The sequence below is a fragment of the Xenopus laevis genome, chromosome 1L, assembly GCF_017654675.1.
Source record: "Xenopus laevis strain J_2021 chromosome 1L, Xenopus_laevis_v10.1, whole genome shotgun sequence".
Lineage (NCBI taxonomy): Eukaryota > Metazoa > Chordata > Amphibia > Anura > Pipidae > Xenopus > Xenopus laevis.
Window position 1 is genome coordinate 113897547 of NC_054371.1, and position 12393 is coordinate 113909939.

The following is a 12393-nucleotide window of genomic DNA, read 5'->3' on the forward strand; positions in this document are numbered from 1 at the left end:
AATTATTACTAAATTATCCGGCACAAGGTGCACAGTGCATCCATTCCCCCCAGATAAACGTGCTCATTGGATGAGGACTAATGAGCACCCCTTAGATTTTTGCCCAGGGAAATTTTAAATGACCCCTTTGGGTTCATGCATGGCACAGTCTTTCTGTTATTGTGACTAAAGTAATTGGTCCATACAGGCCACGACTGGGATTCACAATAGGCCCTGGCATTTCAAGTACACAGAGTCCCAAGCAGCCCCCCACCAGCCCAATCAATAGTAACTGTCTATGGAAACTTACAGCAGCCCCTCTGGCATTTGCCAGAACCCACAGATTGCCAGACCGGGCCTGCATGGGTAGATAAAAGCTTCCAACCCAATTCTACTTGATTGAGTCGGCACCTTACTGGCTTGTGTATCGGGCTGCTAGTGGGCCTACCTGAACTAAATCTGGCTGAAAATCAGCCATATATCCGTTGGGCAGGTTTGATTTACCCAACAGGACAAGGGCCACTTTAACCAGTTGAGGTGGTTTTATCGCATGCAGTAGGCCTGCATTGGCTTCATTATGATCCAATTGTTGGACCAAGAGTCAAGCGACTGTATTTACCTGATATTGCCTTCTTCATACGCATTTTGCATCTGTAGACATTGCATTAAGCTAACTGAAGCAAAATTGTTGTAATGCAGAATACAGACTTCTTTGTGATTTTGAACTAGTTTGGATTGAATTTTGTAAATCACCCTCACTAAATGTATTCATTCCAACATATCCCAACATTCCAATATGCCACTACACACAACTGATTCACACATACTTTAACTTTTTAGCACTTAAAGTATTGAATGTATTATTAAATTTGCTCCAGGTATTTACCACACAATACAGTAAACATGCTACTGACCTTATGTCTTGCTTATGATGAAAAATGTATGCAACTCAGGACAGGAGCAATCCATAGGAATTCATATTCCATAAAAATAAACTTATTATTACAAAACTTCTTCCCTGCCCAATGTGTGGTGGAATATACAGCAAACAATTAAGTATAAGGGATTAGTTAGGGTGAGTGGAGAGCACAACCCCTGCTTGCTCAGTTACCATGAGGACAAAAGCATTCAAGGGCATAACACTGATTCCCCTGACCTAGGCCACAGAGAAGTGGTGGAACTAAAAATAAGGTATAACACTTAGCTGCCAGCCCTGTGTATAACCCCCAAGCCTTGATGCAGAGCAGGGGCATAACTATAGAGGAAGCAGACCTTGTAGCTGCAGGGGGGGCCCAGGAAGAATAGGGGCCCCATGAGACCCTAATTCATATACCATTTCAATAAATATTGGTAAAACAAGTCAACCTCTAAACATTTTGGAGGCCTGAAAAATAATTTGCTGTGGGTCCCTGTAATATATAGTTACTCCACTGATGCAGAGGGTGTGAAAATGGGAACCAGTCCCAACTCTAAAAACAACTCTTTAGGTAGGTGTGTCATAAACAAATAAAGTATCAATCGGGTCAATAATAAGAAACGCAAACACACAGAAAGTTCCTAAAAGAAAAGTCAATTGCCAAAGGCTTAGCAGCTTCTAAATAAGAAAGACATTAAAGAACAAGTCCATTTTTCAACAAAATTACATGATGACTGATAATTGGTCACTAAGCATTAATAAGCTTCAAACTGAATATCTCAAAACTTGCTAGTCGAGAAAAGTAAGTTGCTAAACATACTTCACTTCTTTGTGGAACAACTTCCAACTAATGACCTGAAATAGACAGACTCTAAAAATCTTGATCTGTAACCACAATAGACAAAAAAAATCTTACAGTTTTCATTTCAACAAGATGGCTGAAAAGAATTCCAGAGCCAGGCTGAAATAGCAAATATGTATTGTTTGTAAATTAAAATGCACAAAAAAAGAAACTTCTAAAAAACCTCAGAATTTTGTGAAATACTGAACCTTGCATTTTAGCCACTTACACATTAACGTGTAAGTGGGTATATATAATTTCTTTCATAGCAATGTATAAAAATAGGAACTTATGATAAAGGATTCAGTGCAGTTAGCAGAACAAAGTATACATTTAACTGGTAAACTGCAGAATGCAGAGTGGGGTAGAATACTAGTTAACTGGCTTTGTATGTCTGTACATATCCTGGGATTATCTGTAAAAGGCTGGGCATACCAATAACTATTACTATGTTGTCATGGAAATAAAAAGTAATGTTTTGTAAAGAGTCCACTATCTAAAATAAAGTGAGTTTAAATGTTGAAAACATACTGTTGTGTAACATAGCAACAAAATGTATGGAGTCAAAATAAATGCACATTTTAAGTCATGTGAAAGCTGTCCAAACTGCGATTTACAGCTTCCTATGAGCCACTATCTCATGCTTTAAATCTATTAACGTACAATATAATTTAATTGTGGATTAAACCAAATAGGATTATTTTGCCTCCAAAAAGGATTAATTATATTTTAGCTGGGACCAAGTAGAAGGTACTGTTTTATTATTACAGAGAAAAAGAAAATCATTTTTCAAAATGTTAAGTATTTGATTTAAAAAAAATGGAGTCTATGGAAGATAGCCACCCCATAATTCGGAGCTTTCCGGATAACGGGTTTCCAGAAAACGGGTCCCATACATTTTTACTGCAGCTTCCCTTCATTGATACGCCACTGCTGAGATTAGCATGAACACTGGGAAATATGCAGAAGATGCTACCAATCTAAATCCTCCTTGAAGAGTGTGTCTATCTGTCTTCTCAGAGGATTTCCATCACCTGACAACTACATATTCATTTAATATGGCACTATAGTCTTTGAATTGTTTAATAAGTTGCAGGTCATCCAAAGGGTTTGAGCCCTTTTCTGCAGGGTTTAACTGTTTTACCTTTTTTCTCTAAGAGAGTTTTTATAAAAGGCTTAGGTTTATAATATTGATGAGCTGTTTTACCTTTTTAATGGAGAATTTTCGCACATTGATTTAAATTGCTTTAAATGTTTTTGCTATAAACGGACATGTTGCTTGTCCTAAAAAAAACCCATAAACACACATAATAAAGTGTAATTTGCACAAACATGAAGTGCTCCTTAGTCCTCAGCTTTATTGGTACACTACTGGTAAACCAGCTAATGGGGTAAGGTGATACACCATGTTTGGGTCAATTATTATAATTATACAATATTTATATAGTGCTGACATGTTAAACAGCTCTTTACAGAGATGTTTATTATACCCATTTGTCCCTACACCAATTAGAAAATAAAGTTCAAAAACACAGGTTAACTTAATAACTAGCAATTGGGCCAACTAGGAAATAAAATGCCAAAACACATGAGAAAACAAGAAATAAGAATAGCAATAGTACATACACATTTCTACTACAGTAACAATAATGACCTTTCTATCTAAAACAGATCTTTTAATGCTGTTCCAATTTGACAATTCTTCAGAAAAAACAAACACTTTTTTTTTTTTTTTGTAACTAAGATTTTATTGAGTTTCACAATAAATTTACATAGTCAACAACAAAAGACTCATGTCATCATCTATAACAATCAGTTCCGTTCCATGCAAAGGTATCTAAATTACAGTACAGACTGAAGTTTGAATTACAGAAAAGTATCAAAACAGCACAACCGTAATGGAAAAGCAACAGTCAAAATAATAATAAAAAAAAAAAAAAAGTTTGGAAAGTAGGAAGAGGGAGAGAAGAAAGCAACCAACACAAGAGATATCATAGGAAGGGGAAGAAGCAGCCAATAGAGACATTACGAATTCCGAGCTGTGTTGAAAGCAATAGGGAAATCAGGATCGGTCATCTCTAGAAGTTAGATAATAATCCCAGTTGCCCCAAATATTATTATGTAATTGCAAGGAATTGTTAATACGGGCAGTCATTTCCTCAAATCGTTTGTTATTTTCAAGCCTAAGGATTATTTCCTGTGCGGAAGGGATGGCGGAGGATTTCCATTTGGAAGTTATTGCCAATCTGGCCACAGTAGTTACCTGGTTGACCCACTTTTGAGACGCACCTTTCAAACCCGAAATCGGGAGGGCTAAAAGTAAGTGGGGCATGTCGATATTCAAAGGAGTTCTGAGGACTGCTGTTATTAAATTAACAATCTCCTGCCAGAACTCAGTCAGTTTAGGACAGGCCCATAAAATATGATGAAGCGTGCCCTTATGGTGACACCCCCTCCAACATAGAGGGCTGCTCTGTGGAAACATATTGGAAAGCCTATCTGGGGTGAGGTACCATTTCATCAGTGTTTTATAAATACTCTCTTTTTGTTGAACACAAGTCGTCATTTTGCGGGCATTTTCCCATATTTTGCCCCATTGGGCGAGGGTTATGCCTGGTTCCCACACAGATTCCCAGTACAGCATGTAGGAGTGTTTAGGGAAGGGGTCTTCTGGGAGGGCGTTCAAAGAGCTGTATAAACGTGAGATTAGACCCTTAAACGGGAACAGGCTACCTAAAATTTGCTCAACGGGGGATAGCCTAACAATAGCTTGCTGTCCAAAGAGAGTGGTAATGAAATGCTTAATCTGGAGGAATTCCATCTCCTTCCCCGAACTCCACTTACATCTACGAGCAAGTTCCTGATATGTATACAGCCTGTGCCTTAGAGGATCTACGAAATCAATGATTCTTACAAAATTAAAGGCCGAAAAACAAACACTTTTATTACACCCAGCTAGTCTTAACTCCATTCAAGTTACATATTATTTGGATCAGCAATTTCTTCAATGAAAGTAGAAACAATATAGGTAAATATGGCACTACTCGTATACAGCAAATTTACAGAAAGCTAATTTACAGGCCTGCTACTAACAGGCTGTACTAACTGTGGATGTCTGCTATACTTTAAGCAAGCTAAATGGTCTAACCGCTTTCACATTTTTTGCTAACCTCACTTGTGGATCCCTGCAGGCTCCAGCTACTGCCACACTTCCAGCACACAGATAGTCAGCCAGTCTTTTTTACAATACCTCTCACTATCTGCTCCATCACAAAATCTAGGAAAGCACTCTCAGACTCTGTGCTTTGCTGAAAGTATACACTCCCATATGAGCTTCTCTATGCCTGGACATGATGCGTTCCGGTTCAGTCTTAATTATGCTTTATAACTGCAAATAACTTAAAATTCATTATATAACTATATATATAACTATATTTGTGTATGTACTTGTAACTTTTTATAAAGCTCTACTTGTATACACTGTGATGTTCATTTTATAATAGCTTAACAGTACAGATTGAGGGAACAAACAGATAAAAACAAATGAAAACAATGCAGAAAGTTCCTGGGGGTGCCAAATATGGGCTGTAATTGGCTTTTGGTAGTTCCTATGTGGACTGGCAGCCTACAGGAGGCTCTGTTGGGCAGTGCATCTGTTTTCTATGGAACTAAAGCTTACCTTCAAGCCAGGTATTCAAAAAGAAGCAAGGGGTCTGAGAGTAAAATGTTGCTCATGAGTCACTGGTTAGGGGTTACTGTCCTAAAAAAAAATAACCTTTGCTCTAAATTACTCTATAGAAGTGGTCTCAATTATAGGTCTGTTGCATATTACACTACATTGAAACTATTTAGGTATTTAAGTGAAGCAAGTTACTGCCATTGGATTGAATGTTGCCCTATCATATACACATCTTTCAGAGATTATTTTGAGTCTAAATATGTATACACAAATTCTGTTTTTGTTGACATTGCCAGTCATGGCTAAGTTACATAGATGTTATCATTGATATCATTCTATCATATGAGAACCATACTCAACTGAAATATTGCTGTGCAAGGCCTTATTGTCTAAAAAAATTATCTGTTTTTTCTTGGAGCATGATATGTATGTTTTCTAAAATTACATACAACTCGGAGGCTATTACAGTACATGTACTGTGGTTTACTTGGCTTTTATTAGCATTAGCTTTAATAAACCACCCACTCCAAACCCCTGTGGTGTGTGTTGTGTACTGTGGAGTACAGAAAGGTATACATAAATATGCACAGAAAGGTACAAATAATTACTATGTTAAGGCAATCTGTCTAAGTTACATTTAATAGGTAAATGTACCTGTTCCAACTTACATACAAATCATACCTGGGGACTGCCTGTATACAATATAAATATAATCAAAAAGTAGCTGGCACCCCCTTTTGCAGTTCATCTCAAAGGGTATTCATCAGCAAGCATTCAAAAGCTTTGAAAGTTTATTAATAATATCAAAAACATCAAAGAAACCGCACTCACAGGGCTTTTAAGTGCAAAAAAAATATTTCTGTTTATTTCGACGTTTCAGCTCCCAACTTAAGCCATCCTTAGGAAGCTTTGAAAGTTTATTTAAAAAAAAAAAAGAAAGAAAAAAAACACACACGCATATATATATATATATATATATATATATATATATATATATATATATATATTGTATATGTATGAGGTTTAAATACATTAGATTATGCTTTTAGCTAGAGACATCAAGTCTTTCTATAGGCTATTTACAGCAGTAGACTATTATTTTTGCCAGGCAGGGCTAAAAAAAATTATAAGAGAGCATAACTTCTACAGCCCCAGAAGATCCTTGCCCGGTGTGATATTATAAACTGGCTAATAGGAATATGGACAATCCCTGACAAGATATGTTGAGTGTACAATACAATGTACAATATGGTACAACTCTGATCAGGTCCAAACTGGACAGCAATCTTACAGTTGCCTTATTAGAAATGTGACATTTTAGGACACAAAATCCATATATTTTGGTTTGACTAAATTCTGAGTTGCCCACTAAAGACTGGGCCACATATGGCACTGAATCCAAAATAACTGCATAATTGATATTTGGTTGCCCAGACAAACCAAAAATAGAACATACAAGGCTTTAAGGACCAACTCAGGGCTATTTCCTTATGCACATGAGTGTCTTACACCTTCATATCACATTTTTTTAGTATGAGAAAAAAAATCACACCCTCATCCATAAATACAATGGACTCAGGAAAGAAGGGCCCCTTCATCTGATATAACCATAACCAAAAATCCACAGTCTGTCACAAATTATAAAGTAAAACTGCGAACTGGTAGGTGATGACAAGTTGTGTATTTAATAATCAATGATCTGTGATAAACTGTGGATATATTACTATATATGCTACAGGTATTCCTTATCCAGAAACCTGTTATGCAGAAACATAACAAAATAATTTGCCACCTTTGATAAAAAAATAGTAAGCCACGGGGGGGGGGGCAGGGCAATTTGCTTGTCTTTAAATATCACATTTTATTCAGTAATTGCTTGGGCATTCCTGAACTTAGAATACAGCACATGGGTTGCCCCATTTCTATTTATTTTATGAAATAATAAACTATAAAAGTGGGTGGGGCACTACATTATTGTTTATGGAATATATGGAATACATAGAAAATGAAGTGAACTGCAAACATATGATGATATTCTATATGGAAGACCTAGGAATTCAAAGGCCTCACTTTTACAAATCATTCTATGTGGCCATATACAGTGATTGCGGTTGGACATTTCACCACATTTTTTTTTTTGAGCCTTGATATATTTTTAAAACCTTTCACAGCCAGTTTTTAACATGATTGAAACAAAACTTGTGGCTACCCTATGCCAGTCATTGGAACATATAGGGAGTCGCCAACCAAACAGGAAGTGACAGGGCAGCCATCAGGGGGGAGAGTTGTAGGGGGCCCCGAGGGTAAGGGGGGCCCGGCCACGCCACACTTACTTGATTAGCCGGCCCCCCCATCTTTCTGAGAGCTGCTGACTTCGGGAAGGCATGGACGTTTAAGGGGCCCTGGCCACTAATTTTCTTAGTGGGGGGGGGCCTGGCCACCAATATTGGCCACCAATTTTTTTCCCCTCATGTGGGGTCCTAGCCACCAATATTTTTTAATGGGGGGGGCCCTGGCCACAAATGTTTTTTTATGGGGGGCCCTGACCACCAATATCTTTTTATTTTTTATTAACATGTGGGAACCCTAGCCACCAATATTTTTTTTGTTTTTTTAATGAGGTGGTGTTGTGGGGTGGGGGCGGACCTGTGGGGTGGGGAGGGCGGACCTGTAGGTGGGGCTTGCGGTGGGTGCAGCCCAGGGGCCCCAGGACATTTTGTCGTATGGGGCCCTGTGATTTCTGATGGAGGTCCTGGGAAATGATAAGGGTTGTATCACTGTCCTGCTACTGTTGACAGCCATCTTATTTGGCAAGTAGACAAATCTGCATTCATATTATGTCCACCACGCAAAAAAAGATGTAGCGCCAAGGAACTCTTCTAAAGTTGGATTAAATGTTGCACATGTTTTTAAGACATTAAAAAGGCTACTGAGCATTTAACTACTGTAGTTTATTTTACAGCTTTGGAAATGAAAGGGTAAATCTGCTTTTTCACTGCTCACACAGTTATGACCAGCAGACTTCTTTGAACAATAAAGCCTACATTAAAGTGCGTCTTAAAACTATTTTAATTGCTGATAAAAAACGAGAGGTGGGGGACAGCACTGTTCCATATGTGACTGACTCTATAAAGACCATCATTCCCGGGGCTATGCGCCAGCAAGACGGCGAGCAAGCCCTGGGAGCTGTCTGAACTTTCCATGAGAAGGTTTAGTCATTGACCAATGGGCGGGTGCAAAGGAAAAAAATCCACATTTTCTTTCCCAAATAAGTCGAAAAAACATTGCATATTTTAGGCGGGAACACCCCCACCTGGTGACGCCATGGTTCACGCCCCACCCTTTGGTTAGCCACGCCCCGCTCCATGCATGACCTCACCCAAGAATTCCAGGCTGTAACTCATTCATTGCGCTCAGTGTGCAGGCAGCAGCCGCAGGCCAGAGCTCCTTATCCGTATTCCCTTTGCCAGAGTGCATTCCATATAGGACAGTCGTTATATAGTTGTAGGGCTGCATGTTGGATTACTGCTGCTCTGTTCTCATTCATTTCGGTTAGTGGAAACGGGAACGTAGTTTTTTTTTTTTTTTGCTTCTGTCATTTTTCCGTCTGGTTGAAACCTTAGTGCAATATTTATACATTACCTCCATTTTCATTTGCACTTTATTGCCTTTTTTTTTTTTTTAGACTTTTTCTGTTTATTTTAGCGAGTCGTGTTTAGCTGCAGGTAAAACAAAACACTTGTGAGGCTGATTTTTGAGAAGCTAAAGACTTAATTAAAGAGGACAGAATGGCTGGAGTCAACTCCCTGGAAGCAGTGAAGAAGAAGATCCAAGCACTACAGCAACAGGCCGACGATGCTGAAGAAAGAGCGCAGCTGCTGCAGAGGGATCTGGACAGTGAACGAGAGATGCGTGAGAAAGTGAGGCGCAGCTACTACAGACAATACGGCCCCTATTTCCTGTCCTCTCTTTCTCTCTCTCCTCCTCTGCTCTGAGCACAATCTTCCATTCTCCAAGATGTTCTCTGTGCGGTCCTCCTTCTGTACCTGAATCTCTGGGTCCCCCTAGCTCTGCATAAAATATCTTTTCCATGACTTTTATACTCTGCTTCTTCTTTATTCTCAGTCTGCATTAACAAACTGTTCATGTTTTCATGAGTCTGATAAATGACAAAAAGCAGCAAACATGTTTTTAGTGCACTGAATATGTTTAATGTTTCACAATGATCAACTTAGCCACACATGCACAGGATCATACTGCTCATCCCCCAACTCTTCTATTTGCTTTTAGCTTACATTTCAGATTTCAAAAAGAGTGGGGAGTTTACAGCTAAAGGGATGTAAAAAGTTGATGTCTATCCAACAATAGTTTTTTTTTTGCATAATGAAAGTTAATATTGTATAATATTAAACATCTTTCCAATATACATTCATTGAAAAATTCCAGTTGTAATTGCTATTGAAGGCAGCATCTTTATTTGTGCTTTGGTTCTGACTCAAGCAGAAGTCACTACACCACCAGCTTGCGTCTGCTACATTGTTTCAGGAGTCACAATCACCAGAGATTGTAAAAAGAGAGAGCTTTCAGCAGCTGTTGCATTTAACAAATAACTTTCAACACCATGGAACAATTGTATTTAATTCATATTGGAAAGTTGTTCAAAACTTCCATTATGTAAAAACTGTGTTTGTTTCTCATCCCTTTGATAGATATCATACAAAGTCAATTAATTTTTTTTATATTGTTTTGCATAAAATAGTTTATTTTTATTATTAACATGTATTTATATAGCGCCAACATATTGTGTAGCACTGTAAAGTAAATGTGATTATACAACTAAATCACATGAATTGTATACATAGAACATATGGAGTTACATACATCACAATCAATACTGGTACAAAAGGTGAGCAAGGCCCTATGCAAAAGAGCATACACTCTAAAGGGAAGGGAGTAATACACAAGGTGTGGGAGTGGACAAGATCGAATTAAGTGGGTGGTACTGTATATGGTGTTGCATTTGGTAATGAAGCAGAGTGAGGGTAGGCTTCTCGAAAGAAGTGCGTTTTAAGAGATTTCTTGAAAGCAGAAAAATTGGGATAAAGTCGGACAGGAGAGAGTTCCAGAGGAGGGGTGCAGCCCTAGCATTGAATGCGAGCATGTGAGGAGGTAATGAGAGAAGAGTTGAGGAGCGTAGTTAGCGGTTGGGTGAGTATATAGAGATGAGTTCAGAGATGTAGGGTGGGGCAGAGTTATGAAGTGCTTTGAATGTCAGGGTCATTAATTTGAATTTGATTCTGAAAGGTAGTGGAAGCCAGTGCAGGGATTGACAGAATGGTGTGGCAGAGGAGGAGCGGTTGCTGAGGTGTATGAGCCTCACAGCAGTGTTCATTATGGACTGGAGAGGTGACAGTCTCTGGAGGGGAAGGCCAATTAAAAGAGAGTTACAGTAGTCTACACGTGATATGACGAGAGAGTGAATAAGAATTTTGGCAGCATCTTGTACCCAGTTTATGGTATAGTTTGTTCTTTTAACAGAACATGCATTCATATTTATATACGTTAATGAAGTGCCATATTGCTCAGTTTGGCAAATAAAATACTGTCCTGCAGGGGAGAAAAACTTTCAAGTAGTCACTAGTAAATGATGCTCTGTTGGATTCCCTTGAAAAGCAATATGACAGGTCCCACCATTGTTAAGCACAGAAACTATTTTTTTCACACACACACACACACACATTCATTATATATAGGGTGGTTTAAATCTGTATCCACACTAACAACGTTGTTGCTATTATTTATAGTAACTGTTACAAAATATCACAGTGGTTGCTCTGTTTACAACAGCTGTGGTTTTGAAGAAGCAGTCCTGCAATATATAGATTGCAAAACTGTAAACCTTTGTGCCAAGCCTTTGGAGAAAAATCACAGCTATAAATTGTGTAGCAAACTCCCTAATCCTGGTATTCGTTATGTGAACGGCCACATAAGTCTTCCATGAAGTAAGTGTATAGCAACAAAATCACCAGCAATAAAACTTAGCTGCGGTTAGTATATTTCAGTTTGGCTTAGGGCTCTGATATGCCCTCCAGTTTATCCAGGATTGTCCCCCTTTGCACCACATGGCCCAGTCTATACAAAAATGTCCCAGAGTGTCCTGGTTTCTTTTAAGAAACAAACACAACAAATAAGTGTTTACTTTACAATAAGATAAAAAAATTCATTTATTTTTTTGTGCAGGCTTGGCCTTTAATAAAAGGCATGGTATGCAAAAATGTGGGAGGTCTAAGTAATATCCAGGGTACTCCTGTTAGTTGTTTAGTTATTGAAATGCAAAGTACAAGTGCATTTTGTAAGGCCAGCATTGTGGCTCAGTGGTTGCCATTGCTATATTTCAGTGCTTGGGGTCCTATCTGCAAGGAGCATAGTCTCCCTGTGTATTTTGTGGTTTCCTCCCACATTGCAAAAAATACAGGAAGGTTAATTGGCTCCTGACAAAAATTGACCATAGTGTGTCTGTGTAGTAGGGAGCGTAAGTTCCACAGGGGAAGGATAATAATACGATTATGAAGATCTATGCCAGTGTTGTCAGAATCTACTGACTCCTGCCATTCATTTTCTCAAATTAATACTTAGTGATGCGGCTGCACCCAGTGTCATTTTTCAGTTAGTCTGAGCTCATCATACGTACTCAAAATAGAAAACTGTCACAGAATTATGCCAATCAGAACGCTTGAGAGGCTTTCAAAGGCACTCCAGGACCACATATTCCTCGGGCTTTGTCCTCTCTTTATACTTGACTGCAGTATGACTGAATTGAGGTCTGGTTAGACCTTGTCAGGGCGGAGTGTTGATTTCAAAGCAGAAGATGAAAGGACTGCTTGTTTTTTCTTGGAGACAAGAGCCCCCTCTGTGGCTTAGACTAAAGTTTCGGGTTCTTGAAATCTGTCTACTGCAGCCTACATACCTGTACTAAAA

At 38.6% G+C, this 12393-nt stretch overlaps 1 protein-coding gene across 4 annotated transcripts in view; it reads left to right on the plus strand.

Moving 5' to 3' along the window:
- The window catches only part of tpm4.L (tropomyosin 4 L homeolog), an 81671-nt gene that overhangs the window by 42994 nt on the left and 26284 nt on the right, over positions 1-12393 (plus strand). For 2 of the 4 annotated variants that reach the window (XM_018262160.2, XM_018262280.2), the window contains exon 1: positions 8820-9335. The exons of the other annotated variants lie outside the window; for them this stretch is intronic. In XM_018262160.2, coding sequence (XP_018117649.1) covers positions 9204-9335 — 132 coding nt within the window. In that variant the 5' untranslated portion in view covers positions 8820-9203. Of the gene's footprint in view, positions 1-8819; positions 9336-12393 lie in introns of those variants that run through there. 4 annotated transcript variants of the gene reach the window in all.